The sequence below is a fragment of the Doryrhamphus excisus genome, linkage group LG1, assembly GCF_037039965.1.
Source record: "Doryrhamphus excisus strain RoL-2023G ecotype Guam linkage group LG1, RoL_Dexc_Guam_v1.1, whole genome shotgun sequence".
NCBI lineage: Eukaryota > Metazoa > Chordata > Actinopteri > Syngnathiformes > Syngnathidae > Doryrhamphus > Doryrhamphus excisus.
Genome location: NC_136357.1, coordinates 27,774,014 through 27,796,785, shown reverse-complemented (window position 1 = coordinate 27,796,785; position 22,772 = coordinate 27,774,014). Strand labels below are relative to the sequence as shown.

Below are 22,772 nucleotides of genomic sequence, written 5' to 3'. Positions count from 1 at the left end.
TAGTTTGTTCCTCAAAATCTTCATAACGTCGTTTTTCTTTAGTATTTTAACATTACGCTGCTAAAATGACATTTCCCCCCCAATAGAAAAACAACTGAGGGCTGCAAATGGCCCCCGAGAAACACTTTGGACACCCCTGTTTTGTATGAAATAATCAGAGTATGCAGTTTGAAAGGAGACACATTGAGGACCTTTGATTGACAAAGTCCTAAAAATAATGTGAATACAGAATACAAAATTCAGAAATACTGAAGTTTCATTTCCTCTAAATATTTGTTGCTGAAAATGAAAATATATTTCAAAATTGTGTTTATTTTTTTTAAAGAAGTTTCCACACAACTTCTGAATGAAAACAAGCTTAATAAATAGCTGATAATACAGGTCAAATGTTCAACATACATGGTGTCCCTCCATGATGATGCTTACCTGAGAAATGATGCACTCTGACTGGTCTGGGGGCCACGGAGGGGCCTTTCTTTATGCGCTTTGGTGCAGACGGATACTCATCTCTCTCGCTAACAGTGGGGGGAAGTCATGCACAAAAAAAAAACAGTTCATTATCAGCAATTAATTTTTTTTTTTTAAAGGAAAATTGACAATCAGGGCTGGCTTTAATGTAACATCGTAACAGAAAAAAATGGGTAAAAAAAAAATTAAATTTTCTTCTTCTTTCCCGATAAAAAAAACAAAAAAAATTTGGAGTAAAAAGAGCTTAAAAGGTTGAAATACTGATGCCAATAACAACATTTTTTTCTTTTAAATATATTAGTAATTACTAATAGTATTATTGATTGGCCTTTTTTCCCCCCCAAAAAAATGAAAAATCAAAAACTACCCCCACACCTCCATCTTCTGAATTTATTTTGTTTGTTTCTAACAAATTTCTCAAATTTTTTTTTAAGGTTTCTAATTTTTTTTTTAATTATCGTGACTTTATTCTCATCAAATTACAGCTGTTTTTTCTCCCCTGTCAACTTTATTCCCAAATAATTGATTAATCACGAGTTAACTATGATCAAAATTAGATTAATCGTGATTAAATATTTTAATCGATTGACAGGCCTACTTATGAAACTAAGACTAGAAAAAAAAATACAATTTTGTCTTCAATATTTCAATTTATTCTTCCCTTATTTAATTTTTTTTTTGTTGAAAAAAAAAATTCTTGTTAAATTATATTTTTAGAATTTTATATTTTTAGATATTTTTGTGTGCCATGGTCCACAATGGTCCGCTGTACTTTCATGTGACATGCAAGTAAAAAAAAAAAAAAAAAAAAAAATAACAATTACCGGTTGAGTTTACGTTTTCCTTGCGCTGCAGACGTCATGTCCATGTAGGTTGGGTTGGCCCGTCTCGCTTGGAAAGAGGCGGAGATCTGATGTCTGCATACAGAGGTTCCCGTGAAAACAAAGCAAAAGCCCACCATTGCCCACCGTTGTATTGCACAACAGACCCACAAACACCCCCTTAAGTCACTCAGAGGATTTTCATGTGTTTTTTTTTTTTGTTTCCTTCCGGCCTCTCTAGCGGAAGCGCCACTTGGGATGAGATATTGTATGCATAATCCTTCCGAGCGACGGGTTACTTTGGGAGTAATCTCTTCAAAATTCTTTGTTACACAACATTTTTTTTTTTTTTTTTGCCATGCTAAAAATGGATCTACACCAAAATATTGGAATGTTTCTTCACTAGCTGGAAATTTTTTTTTGGCTAAATGTTAATTTGATCCCACTCAACATGGGATACGTCGACCTTTTACGGAAGTTACGGAATACGGAAGTTACTGCTCAAGCTCTGCAACCATTCTGTCCAGTGATCAATTATATAATAATCATTATTATATTATTAATTAGCCTATTATTATTACTATCATCATTCTTCTTCTTCTGATTATTACTAGAATTAGCCTGCTTATTGGCTTGCTTATTAGCCTGCATTTGCACTATTATATGAAATTTGTCAGATTTTTTGTAAAAAAAAAAAAAAAAAAATCAATAAAATTTTTTTAAATTCAACAAAAAATATAAAATTATTTAGGAGGACTTAAGAACATTTTAGGGGGTCTCAAGCCACCATTAAATTTACACAAGTACACACAATCTACACTGCAAAACCGCTGCTCAAGCTCTGCAACCATTCTGTCCAGTGATTAATTATATATTAATCATGATTATATTATTAATTAGTCTATTGTTATTATTATCATCATTATTCTTCTTCTGATTATTACTAGTATTAGCCTGCTTATTGGCTTGCTTATTAGCCTGCATTTGCACTATTATATGAAATTTGTTAGATTTTTGTGTAAAAAATTTTTTTTTTTAAATCAATTAAAAATATAAAATTATTTAGGGGAGCTTAAGAACATTTTAGGGGCGCTGAAGACACCATTAAATATTCTTCTGATTATTATTTTATAATAATTATTATTTGCACTATTATATAAAAATTTGTCAGATTTTTTTGTTAAAAAAAAAAAAATCAACAAATTTTTTTTAAAAAAATCAATAAAAAATATAACATTATTTAGGGGGACTTAAGAACATTTTAGGGGGTTTGAAGCCCCCCCTGAATTAGACCTAATGACGCCACTGCAGTTGACAAACGGTGGGTCCCACTATGTGCATTGTTACCTGTTCATGCTGGTTATTTGTCTGTCTTTAAAGCTCAGATTCCACATCTACTCTGTTGCAATCGCTCAGGAGTTGAGTCCAGCTCCTTCTTCCCCTGCGCTCTAATGTTGACAGATACGGGCTCCAGCCACCCACAATTAAGAGCTGCTTAGCGACACTCCTTGTCGACCGGTTACGTGCCCGTGGTGAGCAAACAGTCAGCAAGAATTAAGATATTGACTTATGTAATTAAATTAGAGATGCACTTTTTTTTTCTCCCTACAAAAAAACAGTACCGATAACTTTCTGCGGTTCTATCTACTTTTTGTATTTACATTTAAACTGTTTGTGCACACCTGGAAGGACTCAGGAGAGTGTAGTTTGGTTTGATTCCCCGTCTTTGCAGAGCATTTGATAGCAGACAAAATGGCTTCCCTGGAAAGTTTGTTTACAAACATCTTAAATTGAATGAATGTTGCTGCTTATACACCATGTAGAACGAGAGCGCAAACCTTTAAAAATACGGCTTGAAAAGTTGACAATAGCCAGTTTTTCCTCTTTCTGAACAATGGTAAACATGAGCTGCATGGTGGACAAGTGGTTAGCGCGCAGACCTCACAGCAAGTAATCTGCTCCAACTAAGCAGCATAGTTTTTTGTTTTTTATTACAGTCGTCCCTCTATATCGGCTAAGACAAACATTGCATGACATGAGATCGAGTGCAAAAGGTTATACTCTCATTTAGTGTGGAAGTGGTAAAAAAAAAATTTTTTTTTTTGGCTTCTTTGTCTCTCGTCCTCACTTCATTTGAAAGACTTTTTTGATCTGAGAATAAGTTATTTGGGCGGCACGGCGGTCGAGTGGTTAGCGCGCAGACCTCACAGCTAGGAGACCAGGGTTCGATTCCACCCTCGGCTATCTCTGTGTGGAGTTTGCATGTTCTCCCCGTGCACGCGTGGGTTTTCTCCGGGTACTCCGGTTTCCTCTCACATTCCAAAAACATGCTAGGTTAATTAGCGACTCCAAATTGTCCATAGGTATGAATGTGAGTGTGAATGGTTGTTTGTCTATATGTGCCCCGTGATTGGCTGGCGACCAGTCCACGGTGTACCCCGAGCCCTTGTATCTCGAGCCCTTGTAAGAACCAAGCACTTACCGTTTGGGAGGAGCCTGGTTGGCCTCATCGGCTTTGGGAGGATTGATGACTTGACTGCGAGCTGAAAGATTGACAGACTTCAATGCTTTAGGGGGTCCACAGTTGCTAAGTATGATGGTTGAATTGCCTGGATCTTCTGCAACTTCAAAGGTCATGTTTGGATCCAAGCCGTTGGGGAAACTGGACGGAACGGCCTGAACGGGTCTTTGAGTCGGTTCTGGTGTGCACGGGAGAGGAACAATGCCCTCTTCAAAGCCTTGGGGATTTTGGCAGACAGTCCGGGGGCTTAGTGGTGGGAACAAGACAGAGATATTTCGGGGAGGTCTTGCGTCTGGGTGCTTCATACTTGGATGACTTTGGATTTCTAAAAAAAAAACAATACAAACAGTAAGAATGTGCGGAAATCGAGCAACTTTGTATTCTTTGGGTCATTAAAAGGCACGCTGTTCTCAAAAACATGATGGGGTAGCAAGACCAACCACCACCACCTTCCTGTTTTGCAATGAGTTAATTCCGGAATTTTTGTTTTGTCTAACCGTCATTATCAAAACACTGGTACTTGTTTGTATTCTTTGGGTCATTAAAGGCACGCTGTTCTCAAAAACATGATGGGGTACCAAGACCAACCACCACCACCTTCCTGTTTTGCAATGAGTTAATTCTGGAAGTTTTGTTTTTGTGTGACCTTCATTGTCAAAACGCTGGTACTTGTTTGTATTCTTTGGGTCATTAAAGGCATGCTGTTCTCAAAAACATGATGCGGTAGCAAGACCAACCACCACCACCTTCCTGTTTTGCAATGAGTTAATTCCGGAATTTTTGTTTTGTCTAACCGTCATTATCAAAACACTGGTACTTGTTTGTATTCTTTGGGTCATTAAAGGCACGCTGTTCTCAAAAACATGATGGGGTACCAAGACCAACCACCACCACCTTCCTGTTTTGCAATGAGTTAATTCTGGAATTTTTGTTTTTGTGTGACCTTCATTGTCAAAACGCTGGTACTTGTTTGTATTCTTTGGGTCATTAAAGGCATGCTGTTCTCAAAAACATGATGCGGTAGCAAGACCAACCACCACCACCTTCCTGTTTTGCAATGAGTTAATTCCGGAATTTTTGTTTTGTCTAACCGTCATTATCAAAACACTGGTACTTGTTTGTATTCTTTGGGTCATTAAAGGCACACTGTTCTGAAAAACATGATGGGGTACCAAGACCAACCACCACCACCTTCCTGTTTTGCAATGAGTTAATTCTGGAATTTTTGTTTCTGTGTGACCTTCATTGTCAAATCGCTGGTACTTGTTTGTATTCTTTGGGTCACTATAGGCACGCTGTTCTCAAAAACATGATGGGGTAGCAAGACCAAGCACCACCACCTTCCTGTTTTGCAATGAGTTAATTTTGGAATTTTTGTTTTTGTCTCACTTTTATTATCAAAACAGTGGTACTTGTTTGTATTCTTTGGGTCATTAAAAGGCACGCTGTTCTCAAAAACATAATGTGGTAGCAAGACCAACCACGACCACCTTCCTGTTTTGCAATGAGTTAATTCTGGAATTTTTCTTTGTGTGACATTTATTGTCAAAACACTGGTACTTGTTTGTATTCTTTGGGTCATTAAAGGCACGCTGTTGTCAAAAACATGATGGGGTAGCAAGTCCAACCACCACAACCTTCCTGTTTTGCAATGAGTTAATTTTGGAATTTTTGTTTTTGTCTCACTTTTATTATCAAAACAGTGGTACTTGTTTGTATTCTTTGGGTCATTAAAGGCACGCTGTTGTCAAAAACATGATGGGGTAGCAAGTCCAACCACCACAACCTTCCTGTTTTGCAATGAGTTAATTTTGGAATTTTTGTTTTTGTCTCACTTTTATTATCAAAACAGTGGTACTTGTTTGTATTCTTTGGGTCATTAAAGGCACGCTGTTGTCAAAAACATGATGGGGTAGCAAGACCAACCACGACCACCTTCCTGTTTTGCAATGAGTTAGGAAGATAAACGTAACCGACAATGTACGTTCATCATTTCTATGTATTTATTAGCATTTATTATTTGTTATTATGTTAAAATATATAAAAATGTGTTTGGCTTTCTGGAACAGATTAGTTGGATTTACATTTTTTGTCAATGTATTTATTTTTTTATCGGACAGTTACATATAATAGTACATGATGAGTTGCATATTTTCATGTTTGGTTTTGATTTTTTTTTCAGCTGCAGGCAATTGTAATTCTAATTATTTTGAATGGCTCTAATCATCTTTAATGTTTTTTTGTTTTTTTTTTGTGGCTTCTGTGGACACAAATCCCACCCCCCTGGTCTGGACTGTGGACACCAGTGGATTAAAGTAGTCAGTATTTATGTGTTATTAAATACGCACAAGTAAGTTTTACCTTTCAGTAACCATTTGCAATAATTCCTCACACCTCAACAGTGTTCATTCCACCACTCGTGGTGTTTCCTGCGGCGGTGTAACGGGGGATGGAGAGGCTTTGGAGGAAAATACTAGCATCGCATCATAGAGGCAGTGACTGTGCAGAACGCAATCGATTTTTGCTGTCACTTTGACATTTTTGAAGTCATATCAGCAAAATACGGATTCAGACGTCAGATATAGGAGATAGTAATAAATAGTACTATCCTGCGGCAGCCCGAGTTGTTTCTAGCAATAAATGGAAGCAGAATTCCTTCAATCACATATTTTTGGCTTGTAGGGGATTAATACATGCATGAGTTGCTATTTCTGGTGGAGGCAGCACTGAATTAGGGTCGCTTGGTTGCTGCTGCCTGTTTTTTATAGTGCGCCTTTTCTGGTTGGTGGAGCCGGGGAGTTTACGTCTGCTGACGTTTTTTTCTCCCTGCCCTGCTGTGGATCTGCATTTTCATGAATGAAGCTCAGGAGGGATTGGGAGGGTTTGAGGCTAGACAGAAAAAAAAAAAAAAAAAACATTTGCGGGTAAAAGGAAAAGGCAGAATGGAGGGGCTGAGCTAGACAACGGGACATCTGAAGCAAAGGGGAAAAGGAAAAAATATGATATATAGGAATGTGGACCCCCCTTCCAAAAAAAAAAAAAAAAATTAAAAATACTAAAAAAAAACCCCCAAGGACGTCAGATTTAATCTTCAGTGACGATTTTTGCGTTAGCTTCTATTAATAACCAGACAAGTGTTCATTGCCTCTCTAAATCTGATCCTCTCTGATTGGCCGAGCACACTGCAGGGTGGAGCCATTCATTTCTCCTACGGTATTATGGTGCAGTGTCTATGGTGAGGGACGGACAAAGCCCCGGTGGGGGGGCCAGATCTGGCCTGTCATGTCAATTGAGGTGGCCGGAAAAAGCCAGCAAATAATATTTATCAAAAAGACACTTATTTAATTTTATTATGCTAATATCATCTCAAAATACATTTGTGTATATCCATGCAATATCAATGACGTTTATACACACTAAGGTCACAGGGGTACGCTGGAGCCTATCCCAGGGTACACCCTGATATTATTTATTATTTAATTTATTTGTTTAAATATGACAGCACATTTTTAAACCTATACATACACAAAGTATGTACACATACACTGTAAGGAACAAAAAAAAAAAATATTATATTTTAGTTAAATAAATATATTTATTGTTTGTCTATATGTGCCCTGTGATTGGCTGGCCACCAGTCCAGGGTGTACACCGCCTCTCGCCCAAAGACAGCTGGGATAGGCTCCAGCACCCCCGCGACCCTCGTGTGGAAAAAGCGGTAGAAAATGAATGAATGAATTATTATTATTAACATTTTTTATATATTATTAGAATACTTTTAAAATAATGTTTTTATTTTATTTTTAATTTGTTTGATATTTAGTAAATTATTTTTAAATCAAAATTAATTTTTATGCTGAATATATTTATTTTGTTAAGATGTAAAAATTATCATTATTTTGTTATATTATTATTATTAAAAATTGTTATATATTATAATACTTTTAAAATAACTATATTTTATTTTTACTTTTTTTTATATTTAGTAAATTATTTTTTTAATCAAAAATAATTTTTACACTGAATATATTTATTTTGTGTGCGTCAAATCAAATGTAAAAATATTTTGATGATTTATTCATGAACAATTAATAAAATAACAATTATTTATGATTATAAAACAATACAAAGTGAAAATGCTAATAATCAAATGTGTCATAATACCATAAGGCATACATTAATATGGTTTCACAGTTCCAGGTGGCCCCTCTCAGGGTGACCATAACAGCGATGTGGGAAAACGAGTGCGACGCCCCAGCGATAGCCGGTTGGCTAGAGTGAAATTGTGAGAAAAAAAAAATCCCAAGTCAGTACATGAAATATCGAAAGAGATGCAAAGAAGTTATGATTACATTAGAGAGATGATACAGAGGCTGCATGTTCCCAATAAGGGAAACTGGAGTGATTAACAACAGTTATATAAACGCTGCATATATTACGCTGATTATATTACATGGAAATTCACTGGCATGCTCCTTTGAAGGCCCCGAATGACTTGGATGCATGCTGGGAAAATGAACTACTGCATAGATGAATGCTGCTTTTGAAAAAAAATAAAAATGAAAAAAAACCCCGCAGATATTCTGCAATATATCACATTAACACCAAGTTGGCAGGAATTTACAAATATGTCATAAAACAAGCTAAATTTACTTACTAACGCACCGCAGTTGTGGCTCTGGAAGTAGCCACAGTAGCTCCATTTTATACTTGAAATGCGTTTGATAAGAGGGTGGACAATGGCAATTGAAAAGAAAAGGGGAGGGTTCTGGAGGGATGCATGGAGGAATTTTTTTTTTTTTTTAGTCGATTAAGCTTGTTATTTGGATTAATCAAGCAAACCGGTTAGCAACCCCATGCTGACCAATCAATAAGAAGCAAAAAAAATTTGTGTTTTAGTCGGCAACATGTTAGAAACATGTAAAAAAAAAATCCTTTCAAAAGTCAAAAACACAAAAAATAACAGGTCTGCTTTCATGGATGATGAAGGAAATAAAAAAAAAAATCACATTTGAGAGGACGAAAACATAGGATATTTACAATGTTTCATAAAAACAACTAATCGATTACCGATTACTAATCGTCATGTTAGAAAAGTGTAAAAAAATGTCCAACTATGCTTTCCAAAGTCAAAAACGCAAAAAATAACAGGTCTGCTTTCATGGATGATGAAGGAAATTTGAGTTTTTTTTAAAGTGATTTATTGTATTTTTATATGAGTTAATTCTGGAATTTTTGTTTTTGTGTGACCTTCATTGTCAAAACGCTGGTACTTGTTTGTATTCTTTGGGTCATTAAAGGCACGCTGTTCTCAAAAACATGATGGGGTAGCAAGACCAACCACCACCACCTTCCTGTTTTGCAATGAGTTAATTCCGGAATTTTTGTTTTGTCTAACGTCATTATCAAAACACTGGTACTTGTTTGTATTCTTTGGGTCATTATAGGCACGCTGTTCTCAAAAACATGATGCGGTAGCAAGACCAACCACCACCACCTTCCTGTTTTGCAATGAGTTAATTCCGGAATTTTTGTTTTGTCTAACGTCATTATCAAAACACTGGTACTTGTTTGTATTCTTTGAGTCATTATAGGCATGCTGTTCTCAAAAACATGATGCGGTAGCAAGACCAACCACCACCACCTTCCTGTTTTGCAATGAGTTAATTCTGGAATTTTTGGTTTTGTCTAACCGTCATTATCAAAACACTGGTACTTGTTTGTATTCTTCAGGTCATTAAAGGCACGCTGTTCTCAAAAACATGATGCGGTAGCAAGACCAACCACCACCACTTTCCTGTTTTGCAATGAGTTAATTCTGGAATTTTTTTTCTTGCCTTCAATATCAAAACACTGGTACTTGTTTGTATTCTTCAGGTCATTAAAGGCACGCTGTTCTCAAAAACATGATGGGGTAGCAAGACCAACCACCACCACTTTCCTGTTTTGCAATGAGTTAATTTTGGAATTTTTGTTTTTGTTTCTCACCTTCAATATCAAAACACTGGTACTTGTTTGTATTCTTTGGGTCATTAAAGGCACGCTGTTCTCAAAAACATGATGGGGTAGCAAGACCAACCACCACCACCTTCCTGTTTTGCAATGAGTTAATTCTGGAATTTTTGTTTTTGTGTGACCTTCATTGTCAAAACACTGGTACTTGTTTGTATTCTTTGGGTCATTAAAGGCACGCTGTTCTCAAAAACATGATGGGGTAGCAAGACCAACCACCACCACCTTCCTGTTTTGCAATGAGTTAATTCCGGAATAATTGTTTCTCGCCTTCAATATCATTTATTTATTTTTGTTATATTTTAGTTTTATTTTATTCATTTAAAAAAAAAAAATTAGTTATATTTTATTATTTTTTTATTTTTATTTTTTTCCTTTTTTACAAAACATACTCAATGGTTCCTTACTCAATCCATTCCATAGTTTGATTCCACATACTGAAATGCTACGGCTTTTTAACATAGTCCTAGCATAGAAGTGTTTCAAATGTAGTTCTTCCCTGAGATCATATTTCCTCTCTCTTGTAGAGAAGTATCGGATGACATTTTTAGCTAATTGGTTATTTTTAGCCTTATGCATTATTTTAGCTGTTTGAAGATATCAGCAAGTTGAAGTATTTGTGATTTTAGAAATAAGGAGTTAGTATGTTCTCTGTAGGCGGCATTATGAATTATCCTTACTGACCTTTTTTTGCAGTACATTTAGCGAGTGAAGATTGCTTTTATAGTTATTAGCCCATATTTCCACACAATAAGTAAGATATGGTAGAACCAGAGAGCAAATAAAAAATGAGAATAAATTTTGCTTTGTTCAATATTGAAATATTTCTTGCCACCTTATGTTGTATATTTGTAATATGAGGTTTCCAGCTCATATTTTTCATCTGTTGTGATCCCCGGAAATTTATTTTCCTTCACCCTTTTACAATTTACCCCCGAATTAACACCAGACGCGTTGCAGCGCGTCCGACGCTTTTTAAAACGCTTCTATTTTAAGCAGTCTGCCGATTCACACCAGCCGCCACACACACACGCACGTCACGAAAGATAAGACTTCAAGTCTATTTTTGATACGTTTACGTGGAAGTACAGCAGCATATAGAAATGCCCCACGTTATGTAACCGGCGCTAATTGCGTCAAAGGCGATGAATAATCAACGATTAATGATGTGCTTTATATATATCACTATATTGACAGTTACTATGGTACACATAATGTCATTGGATGGTCATATCACCTCGTACTTCAGTACGAGGTACATTACTAAAAAAAAAAACAAAAAAAACCCACTTAATCACTTAAATTATATTACAAAAGCAGGAAGTGAACAAATGAAACAGTTACTGATTGTAAAAGTAAACTGTATTATGGAAAGCAGGAAGTGAACAAATGTAACAGTTACTGATTGCAGTCATGATGTACTATATATATATCACTATATTGACACTTACTATGGTAGCCATTATGTCATTGTAATGTCATTGTAATAAATAAAAAAAACTAAAATAAACTAAAATAATAAAATAAAATAAAAATAACATAAAAAATAAAATTTTTATGAATAAATCACTTAAATTATATTACGAAAGCAGGAAGTGAACAAATTTAACAGTTACTGATTGCAGTCATGATGTGCTATATATATATATATCACTATACAAATGAAACAGTTACTGATTGTAAAAGTAAACTGTATTATGGAAAGCAGGAAGTGAACAAATGTAACAGTTACTGATTGCAGTCATGATGTACTATATATATATATATATCACTATATTGACACTTACTATGGTAGCCATTATGTCATTGTAATAAATAAAAAAAAACTTTAAAAAAAATTATAAAATAAAAATTTAATGAATAAATCACTTAAATTATATGAGGAAAGCAGGAAGTGAACAAATGAAACAGTTAGTGATTTTAAAAGTACCATATGGAGGGGTAGGATTTAATAAGCTTTGCTTCTTCCTACTCCTTTTGGACATGTGGAACTGGGAACTGATTATGGGATGCATTCAATTGTAATCTGATGCATGTTCAAATGAAATTAAATTAAATCAAACCAACACAGAAAAGACAAAATGTATACAAAATATTTACCTTTTGGAGATGGAGCATTTTTGATCAAGGACGCTCTCTTTGTCTGTCCCTCTGCACCTGGATTAAAAAAGTCAAAACCACATGTTACGTGTATATAATAGCCTAAAGTCAGTGAATGCACCTCACGTTCTTGTCAGTGTTAAAGGGGAACACACAGTCCGACACACAGTTGCAGATATCTGCTGGAGAACGGCACGCAGTAGAGAGACGCAGCTCATGTTGTGTTGCAAACAGTCCATTTAAATAGAAATTTGAGTTGACCAAATTGTGGTGTTGATTATTTTTGCTGTTGTGCCTTTCTCATAATATTACAACTTAATGGAAAAAAAACAGCATTTAATATTCTAATATTAATTCATATAATATTATTAATATTCCAATTTAATAATACAAAGTTATTTTTCCTCATAATATTACATTATTCTGATAATAATGGTATCACCATGGGGAAAAAATCTGCATTAATTTTAATTAGTAAAGTCAAAATATTAAGAGAAAGTCAATTACGACTTTGTCTTAATATTTTGGCTTTCAATTAAAATTAATTGACTTTGTCTAATATTAAAACTTAACAAAAAAACAATATTTAATATTCCAATTAAATAATAAAAAGTTATTTTTCCTCATAATATTACATTATTCTGATAATAATGGTCTCACCATGGGGAAAAAAATCTGCATTAATTTTAATTAGTAAAGTCAAAATATTAAGAGAAAGTCAATTAAAAAAACAGCATTAATTTTAATTAGTAAAGTCAAAATATTAAGAGAAAGTAAATTACGACTTTCTCTAAATATTTTGACTTTATTAATTAAAATTAATGCAGATTTTTTTCAAGTAGTAGAGAAAGTCAATTACAACTTTCTCTTAATATTTTGACTTTATTAATTCAAATTAATGCAGATTTTTTTCCCTATGGTGAGACCAGCCATGTTGTTTGATCTAGAGACAGAGACACTGAGGAAAAGACAGGAAGCCGAACTGTGATAAGGATGCTGAGGTTCACATAGGGAGTGACCATGATGGACAGGATCAGGGTCAAGTCAACTTACTACAGGGGCTGCTCTGGTGGCAGAGCAGTTGCGAGAACGACAGAACAGGCGCGAGTTCGCTTCCTTGGTCCTTGGTCTCCTGCATTGTTTCTCCACCAGATGATGCTTTGACGTCCTGGCCCACTCCTTCCTGGTCCGCCCAGACCACACCTCTTTCTCTTAGCACCAATTGCTCCAGCTCGATCTTCTTCAACTCATCGTGGGCGGTGACCAGCCCGGCGTCACGCACCGCGGCGTAGAGTCGACCGTACGCCGGCAATAACATGTTGAGCATTCTGAAATTCAATGAGTTCTCATGAGGGTTCAGATTTTTGGACTTAACGACGAGTGACACCAACATACTTCTGCATGCGCTTGTTTTCCTGATCCTGAAGCGCGGTGAGTCGGATCATCTGCTTGATGTGTTGATCGAGGTCGTTCGCCTGAAGCTCCAGTCTGTGACAACGCAAGTCCTTTTCTAATACCTTCACAAAAAAAAAAAGAAAATCAAAAAAGGTGACACTTTAGAGCAGGGGTCTCAAACACGCGGCCCGCGGGCCAAATGAGGCCCGCAGGACACGAGTTTGAGGCCCCCTGCCTTGATATGAAAGTTCAATGTCAGTGCGGCCCGCGCAAGTTTGATATGGATGCCGTATGGTATCATGTACCCGGAAAAAATTATTACGTTTGATTCATGTTCATGTTAAAGGTTAAATAACTGTTAATAGTTATCCTCCCTATCCGTGTGGAAGTGGTAAGTTTTTGGCTATTTAAGTTGAAAGGAAATAACTTGAAGGCTACCGTTTAGGTCGCTAGCCCTCTAGTTTGCGAGTTAGCATGTGTCTCGAGACCCTGCAGTTGCGCAATATGTTGTAAATAAATAAAAGTATAAATGTGACTATAGTCGTGTTTTGTCATGTCTACAGGGCTCTAATAATGCTTTGTTCATTTTAATATGAAAAAAATCATTTGTCTACCCGTCAACTATATGCGGTTTCTTAAGTTTTTATTATTTGGTGTTTTATTATTATTTTTATTATATTTATTTATTAGTGATTGATTTTCTTTATTCTTGATTTGTTTATTTTTTATCTTATTTTGTGCAGAAAAATAAAAATGAAGATATTTGAGAACAGTGGAATGTTTTTATCAGAGCTTTTATTGTAGAAAATCGGAACCAAAGCACTGAAAAAGTTTGTATATTTTTCCGTTTTTAATGGAAAACCTGATGCGGTCCAGCCTTGCCCAAGACCCTAGCTCCAGTGGCCCCCAGGTAAATTGAGTTTGAGACCCCTGCTTTAGAGAAAAAGGTTTGTTTTTGTCTGCGTTTCATTTGAAATTCAGTCAGCGAGCGAAGTGGAGGAGGAGAGGGGGGAGGGGTTATGGAGACTCTGACGCAAGAAAACTACGAATCAACAGCAGCGAGGAACATTTGACCATTGAGTGCGTCATAGTTCTGGGTCAGTTCTTGGAAGAAAGGATAAAGAAGAAAAAAAAAAACATGGTTTTAGGTAACTGTGTGGCTGTGTGAGGGACGGACGGACGGGTAAAGGGTATTGATTTATTCTCTTCAGTGATCCACGAGTGAGCTGGAGAAATAAAATGAGCACGGTTCTAATTACTGGGAGAACAGATGGGAAGAAAACAAAGACAGTCACGACACCAGTAGAGACACAGCCTACCTTCTCAAATAAACAAAAAAAAAAAAAAAAAAAAAAGAATCAAGTTTTGAACGATTCATCCCACATTGATACGATTCTTTCATCGTTTAACCACGCTCTATATTAAAGCTAAATCCCGTTTACACCGCCGTAATTTGCGAGATCTCACGACAAACATCACGACGACTTGTCCTCCGTCGGCGAAAGCGGGGGTTACCTCGGTAACCGCTCGAGTCCCCCCCCCCCCACACGGCGGACGTGACAGTAAAGGTTGTACTAACCTCGGATCCCTGATCGTTTGACTTCAACAATTTCATCTCGTTCTCCGCGCGATGAAGCCGGCCGTCGTTTTCCTGAAAGCGGATTTCTTTTTCCTTCAGACGTTTCCAAATGTGCTGCTGCTGAGTGCGGAGCATGGCAATCTTCCGCTCGTGTTTACAAGTAGCCTGTTGGTGGAAGAACAACAAGAACAAAAAAAAAAAGACACTTGTCACTGACATATTATTAGAGCTGATTAATCGATTAAACGCTATTAATCTGCAATTAATCTGCAATTATTTTGCAGACCACACATCAGCTTCGACTTTGTGTGTTAGGACGAGTTTGCCTCTTTTCTGTTATGTTGCAGACTAAACCGCTTGCTTCGTATTGATTCGGTCCGTCAAGGGGCTGCCGAGCGACAGCCTCAAAACCTGCCATGAACAGGGCAGGCGTGTCCGACATTTTTCCAGCAAGGGACACATACTAAGTCAGTAAATTAATGACTGCATTTCAACGTTGCGTATTAAAAAAAAAAAAAAAACAGGGGCGACTTAAGAGCATCCTGGAGTGACGTAGTGAGTCGCTGCCGAGCGACAGCCTCAAAACCCATCATTTGGAGAGAATCTGGAAAGAGGTTTCAATGGAATTCATAAAGGATTATTAAAATTCATTTATAGCATTTTATTTAATTTCATGTTTTTTTGGGGGGGGTCTCTCTGTTAAAATAATACTATTATTTTTTATTTTACTATTATTAATATTAACACATACTAAGTCAGTAAATAAATGATGGAAGGAGACTACATCTCAACGTTGCGTATTAAAAAAAAACAGGGGCGACTTAAGAGGATCCTGGAGTGACGTAGTGAGTCGCTCATGAGGCTGCCGAGCGACAGCCTCAAAACCTTCGGCATCATTTTGGAGAGAATCTGGAAAAAGGTTTCAATGGAATTCATAAAGGATTATTAAAATTCATTTATAGCATTTTAATTAATTTAATGGTTTTTTTGGGGGGGGGCTCTGTTAAATTAATACTATTATTTTTTATTTTACTATTATTAATATTAATACATACTAAGTCAGTAAATAAATGATGGAAGGAGACTGCATCTCAACATTGCGCATAAAAAAAAAAAAACAGGGGCGATCTTTGGACACCCCCGACTTAAGAGGATCCTGGAGTGACGAAGTGAGTCGCTGCCGAGCGACAGCCTCAAAACCTTCGGCATCATTTTGGAGATAATCTGGAAAAAGGTTTCAATGGAATTCATAAAGGATTATTAAAATTCATTTATAGCATTTTATTTAATTTAATGTTTTTTTGGGGGGGTCTTTCTGTTAAAATAATACTATTATTTTACTATTATTAATATGAATACATACTAAGTCAGTAAATAAATGATGGAAGGAGACTACATCTCAACGTTGCGTATTAAAAAAAACAGGGGCGACTTAAGAGGATCCTGGAGTGACGTAGTGAGTCGCTCATGAGGCTGCCGAGCGACAGCCTCAAAACCTTCGGCATCATTTTGGAGAGAATTTGGAAAAAGGTTTCAATGGAATTCATAAAGGATTATTAAAATTCATTTATAGCATTTTATTTAATTAAATTTTTTTGGGGGGGTCTCTGTTAAAATAATACTATTATTTTTTATTTTACTATTATTAATATTAACAAATACTAAGTCAGTAAATAAATGATGGAATGTTTTTTTTTGTTAAAAATAAAGCCGCCATCCAAATGATGGACTGTTCAATGTCTTTGACCAGACGTGAACAGTCCATCATCTTATGGGCCAAAGACCGGAGTCGGCTGGTGCCGAAAAAGGGGGGGAGTTGGGGGGCAGGACCCAGGTCCTGTTGTGGTGTAAATTACAGGCCCAGACAACTACGGAGAAGAGTGAAGTCAAAATGATGACTCAGCAGCTGGTTTCCTGCAGGGGAAGATCTGGAAAGCAGCGTAAGCATCCGCTACCTTGTCAGTCTTCTCCTTTGCGGAAATATATTGGACCTGCAGGTTGTCCTCCTCGCTGTAGCGCTGGCGCAGCTCATTCTCCTTCAGTTGTCTCTCCAGATCCAGCTGTTCCCTCCTGATTTGGGCACGGCTGGAGAAAATTTGCTGCAGGGATTCCGACACCCTAAAGAGAGAATAAAAACAACAGGCTTTGACTTTCAAAGGTTGGCAAATTTGACAGACAGGAAGATTAAGACTCATGCATGAAAATACAAATAAAAAATGGAAAGACCAGGGTTCAATTCCACTCTGTGTGTGGAGTTCTGTGAGCATGTTCTCCCCATGCATGCGTGGGTTTTCTCCGGGTACTCCGGGTTCCTCCCACATTAACACAAAAACATGCTAGGTTAATTAGCGACTCCAAATTGTCCATAGGTATGAATGTGAGTGTGAATGGTTGTTTGTCTATATGTGCCCTGTGATTGGCTGTACCTCCCCCCTACAGTCGCCCCTCTACATTGGCTAAGACGAACATTGCATGACATGAGATCGAGTGCAAAAGGTTATCCTCTCATTTAGTGTGGAAGTGGTACATTTTTTGCTTCTTTTGAAATACTTTTTTTTAATTTTTTATCACCTCGTACTTCGGTATGTGACAAAAAAATCAAAATACAGTATAATAAAAAAATGTAAATACAGTATAATTAAAACAAATAATAAAATCTAGTATAATGAAAAATCAAAATACAGTATAATTAAAAAATTAAATACAGTATAATTAATTTTTTAAATAAAGTATAATAAAAAATCAAAATACAGTATAATTAAAAAAATACAGTATAATTAAAAAAAATTAAAACAGTATAATAAAAAAAATACAGTATAATTAAAAAAAATTAAAATACGGTATAATAAAAAAATGCAATATATATCACTATATTGACGGTTACTATAGTACTCAGTATGTCATTGTATGACCATACAATGACTTGTACTTCGGTGACAGTATATGTATATGTGACAGTATAATTTTAAAAAAAATCAAAATACAGTATAATTAAAAAAGGCTCCAGCACCCCCGCAACCCTTGTGAGGAAAAGCGGTAGAAAATGAATAATTAAATTTTTTTAATACAGTATAATAAAAAATCTAAATACAGTATAATTAATAAAAAATAATACAGTATATTAAAAAAATTAAAACAGTATAATTAAAAATATAAAATACAGTATAATAAAAAAATGCAATATATATCACTATATTGACGGTTACTATGGTACCCATTATGTCATTGTATGGTCATACAATGACTTGTACTTCGGTATGTGACAGTATAATTAAAAAAAAAAATCAAAATACAGTATAATTAAAAAATAATACAGTATAATTTAAAAAAATTAAAGCAGTATAATTAAAAATATAAAATACAGTATAATAAATAAAAATAATATGGTATAATAAAAAAAATGCAATATATATCACTATATTGACGGTTACTTGTACTTCGGTATGTGACAGTATAATTTAAAAAAAAAAATCAAAATACAGTATAATTAAAAAATACTACAGTATAATTAAAAAAAATTAAAACAGTATAATTAAAAATATAAAATACAGTATAATAAATAAAAATAATATGGTATAATAAAAAAATGCAATATATATCACTATATTGACGGTTACTTGTACTTCGGTATGTGACAGTATAATTTAAAAACAAAATCAAAATACAGTATAATTCAAAAATAATACAGTATAATTTAAAAAAATTAAAACAGTATAATTAAAAATATAAAATACAGTATAATAAATAAAAATAATATGGTATAATAAAAAAATGCAATATATATCACTATATTGACGGTTACTTGTACTTCGGTATGTGACCGTATAATTAAAAAAGGCTCCAGCACCCCCGCGACCCTTAAAATGAATGAATGAACTTTATACAAATGGAAATATTTTTGGTATATAAAAAAAAAAAAGTTCTATACAATGTATCCAAAGCAGGAGACATCCAAGTAAAAAAATGACTGGAGAGCTGTCGCTGAAATGTGACTGCACTCTTCAGTGAAACTCTGGTGACGATGTTGTGGCCTTGCTAGACTGCTGAATTTTTAATAGTGTGAGAAGCGTGCGTGCTCTATTCAGAGCCTCTCACTGTGCGAGTTGTGAATTCTGATGCCAGTGAATGAAATGTGTGGGAGTGAGACTCATTCAGCTTTTCTGTGTGCGTCCCCCCACCCCCGTCCCCCCTGTCCCCAGCCCAAATATCCTGACGGATGCCATTGTGGGTCTTAAAGGATGACTGGATGGGCTTTTGTGAATCTCATTTGATACACCTCATAGTCTGTGCTTTACTTAAAATACGCTACACATTGGTTCGCAAATGGAACAAAACATAGGAATACAATAGCATACAGCACCGGGGCCTCGATTACACGTGTTCGAGAGCCAGGAAAGAACTCAGCAGACACTGTGAGTGCGCACATCGGTGTGGAAAATATTTGACCCCTTTATGTTTCAGATCATTCATTCATTCAGTTTCTACCGCTTTTCCTATCTCAGCTGTCTTCGGGCGAGCCAGCCAGTCACAGCTTTTTTTTTTGTCACATACCGAAGTACGAAGTGATATAAGATCAAAAAAGTCTTTCAAAAGAAGCAAAAAAATTACCACTTCCACACTAAATGAGAGGATAACCTTTTACACTCAATCTCATGTCATGCAATGTTCGTCTTAGCCAATGTAGATGGACGACTGTGTGTGTGTGTGTGTGTGTGGGGGGAGTGGGGGTACACCCAGGACCGGTCGCCAGCCAATCACAGGGCACATATAGACAAACAACCATTCACACTCACATTCATACCTATGGACAATTTGGAGTGGCTAACTAACCTAGCATGTTTTTGGAATGTGGGAGGAAACCGGAGTACCCGGAGAAAAGAACATGCAAACTCCACACAGAGATGGTCGAGGGTGGAATTGAACCCTGGGGTCCTAGCTGTGAGGTCTGCGCGCTTACCACTCGACCAAAAAAATTAAACTTAGTCAATGACACCACACCTGAGCACAAAATGTGGTTTTTAATTAAATGTTTATCAAGAAAAAAATGATTGGCCCCTAAATCTAATAAGTGGTTGGGACACCCTTTGCAGCAACAACTGCAATCAAGACTTGTAATAACTTGCAATGAGTCTCTAGCCACGTTTACATGAGAAATTTGTCTCTTTTTACGAATGGAATCTTTCCGAAAACAATAGTATACATGGAAAGGAATATTCCAATCTCTTGTCTACATGCGGCGCTATAATCAAACAATAGTCAATGCAAGGCATGCCCAGTAAAACGTAAACATCAACATCACGTGATACCGACTTCTGAGTTTTTCCATTTATCCGGTCTTGAAATTTAGTTTGGATCAGAAGAAAAAATGATTGGCCCCTAAACCTAATAAGTGGTTAGCAGCAACAACTGCAATCAAGACTTGTGATAACTTGCAATGAGTCTCCAGCCACGTTTACATGGGGAGTTTTATAAATGCTATGCCGCGGTTAAAAACGGTGCTCACCTTTTGAAGTCTGCTTGTTTCTGGGACGACATTGTGTTTGCAACAAATGCCACATTCTTCTCCTCGTATACTTTCAGTTTCTGTTTCAATTGTACAATCTATCAAAAGGGATAAAAGAAAATCAGACATGATCATTTATTATATTGTCATTTTGAGATTTGTGTGACAATTCTGTGTATTGTCAGTGACGAGGCATGGGCTAGTTTGAGGCCCCCGCCTTGATATGAAAGTGTAATTTGTTTAATGAATGAATGAATGTTTAATTTGTTTTTTTGATTTGCTTATTTATTTTTTCATCTTATTTTGTGTTGAAAAATTTAAATTAACATTAGTCGTTTATTTAATAATTTAATAAAAAATAATTTTCAATTTCATTTTTTTATTTGCTTATTTATTTTTCCATCTTATTTTGCGTCGAAAAATAAAAATTAACATTAAATGTTTATTTAATAATAAAGAAAAATTAATTTGTTAATTTGTTTCATTTGTTTTTTGATTTGCTCATTTATTTTTCCATCTTATTTTGTGTCGAAAAAATTAAAATTAACATTAAACGTTTATTTAATAATTTAATAATAAATAAAAATGAATTTGTTAATTTGTTTCATTTGTTTTTTGATTTGCTTACTTATTTTTCCATCTTATTTTGTGTTGAAAAATAAAAATTAATATTAAACATTTATTTAATAATTTAATAATAAAGAAAAATGAATTTGTTAATTTGTTTCATTTGTTTTTTGATTTGCTTATTTATTTTTCCATCTTATTTTGTGTCGAAAAATAAAAATTAATATTAAACATTTATTTAATAATTTAATAATAAAGAAAAATGAATTTGTTAATTTGTTTCATTTGTTTTTTGATTTGCTTATTTATTTTTCCATCTTATTTTGTGTCGAAAAATAAAAATTTATATTAAACATTTATTTAATAATTTAATAATAAAGAAAAATTAATTTGTTAATTTGTTTCATTTGTTATTTGATTTGCTTATTTATTTTTCCATGTTATTTTGTGTCGAAAAATAAAAATTAACATTAAACATTTATTTAATAGTTTAATAATAAATAAAAATGAATTTATCATAATTTATAATAATTTAATGTTTTATCAGAGAACCAAAAGCACTGAAAAAGTGGAGGGTATAGCAGTAGCATTAAAGACAGTTTTTTATTTTTTCTGTTTTATATATATATATATATATATATATATATATATATATTTTTTTTTTACCTCTTGGCGTTGCTTCTCGCATATGACTGCATACTGGCCAATGTGACTGTCCAGACTTACGACGTTGCTCTTCAGCTAAAAAGATAAGCAAGCGAAAGAAACAAATAAACATTTGTAATCCATATACTTCAAAAGACTTTGATACGTACCGAAGATTTGATCTCCTTGGCTCGATTGGCATATTTCAGTGTGTTGTGAGTGTCGTCATACGACATGGACGAAGGGCTCACATTGGCGATCATGACGGTCCTGCAGTTGCCTCCCAAAGAGTCCTTAAGTATCCGAGTGAGTTTGCTGTCCCTGTATGGTATATGGGCCTTCTTGCTCTGAATGAAAACGACTGGCATTAATATAAAAGTTGAAATAATTTTTGGACGTTTGGATCAATATGCAAGCAAAAACACTTTGTTGCCATACTAAGCTAACCGGTTAGACTCCGAAAGATCAAAAAAGTACGATATTTTGTATTTTCAGACGTGAAAATGGCCAATGAACTAAAATACAAATATAAGTCATTCCGAAAAGGTGACTATAGGGGTGTTATTTAATGACTAGCGGGCTCTAATAATGTTCATTCATTTCAGTCATTTTCTGCCGCTTATCCCGACGAGGGTCGTGGGGGGTTGCTGGAGCCTATCCCAGCTGTCTTCAAGCGAGAGGCGGGGTACACCCTGGACTGGTCGCCACAGCCAATCACAGGGCACATATAGACAAACAACCATTCACACTCACATTCATACCTATGATTACAGTCTGGATATTGGGAGGGAAAGAACCTGAAGCAAATACCAAATTTATTGAGTAATTTTACTTTTTTTATGTTTAATTTTATTTTATTGGGGAGAACATGCAAACACCAACACAAAGATGCCTGAGAGGGGAATTGAACTCGGGTCTCTCGGTGTGAGGCCTGGGTGCTAACCACTCGGCCACCGTGTAGCCCGCAAATTCACTTATGAACCTAAAAGTTACCAGTTAACCGTACGCCCCTAAGTGTGTGTGTGTGTGTGTGTGTGTGTGTGCAGCTAAATGTAGCTAATTTCCATTAGCTACATTTCTGCAGTAGAGGTTGTTTAAGTTGTTTCTTCCCTGCCTGCTATGGCAATGAAATACTCTCAATGCTATGCTGGACGCCGTCTG

The 22,772-nt window shown here is 35.4% G+C and overlaps 1 protein-coding gene across 1 annotated transcript in view; it reads right to left on the bottom strand.

The window, feature by feature from the left end:
• kif18a (kinesin family member 18A) overlaps nucleotides 1-22,772 on the bottom strand; it is a 34,939-nt gene that overhangs the window by 1,582 nt on the left and 10,585 nt on the right. Inside the window, exons 7-17 of the mRNA XM_078793069.1 lie at nucleotides 21,782-21,958; nucleotides 21,633-21,707; nucleotides 20,400-20,497; nucleotides 16,852-17,014; nucleotides 14,897-15,061; nucleotides 13,318-13,439; nucleotides 12,976-13,250; nucleotides 11,923-11,979; nucleotides 3,772-4,135; nucleotides 1,293-1,385; nucleotides 427-515 (exon numbers count right to left, since the gene is read on the bottom strand). Coding sequence (XP_078649195.1) covers nucleotides 427-515; nucleotides 1,293-1,385; nucleotides 3,772-4,135; nucleotides 11,923-11,979; nucleotides 12,976-13,250; nucleotides 13,318-13,439; nucleotides 14,897-15,061; nucleotides 16,852-17,014; nucleotides 20,400-20,497; nucleotides 21,633-21,707; nucleotides 21,782-21,958 — 1,678 coding nt within the window. The remainder of the gene's footprint in view (nucleotides 1-426; nucleotides 516-1,292; nucleotides 1,386-3,771; nucleotides 4,136-11,922; nucleotides 11,980-12,975; nucleotides 13,251-13,317; nucleotides 13,440-14,896; nucleotides 15,062-16,851; nucleotides 17,015-20,399; nucleotides 20,498-21,632; nucleotides 21,708-21,781; nucleotides 21,959-22,772) is intronic.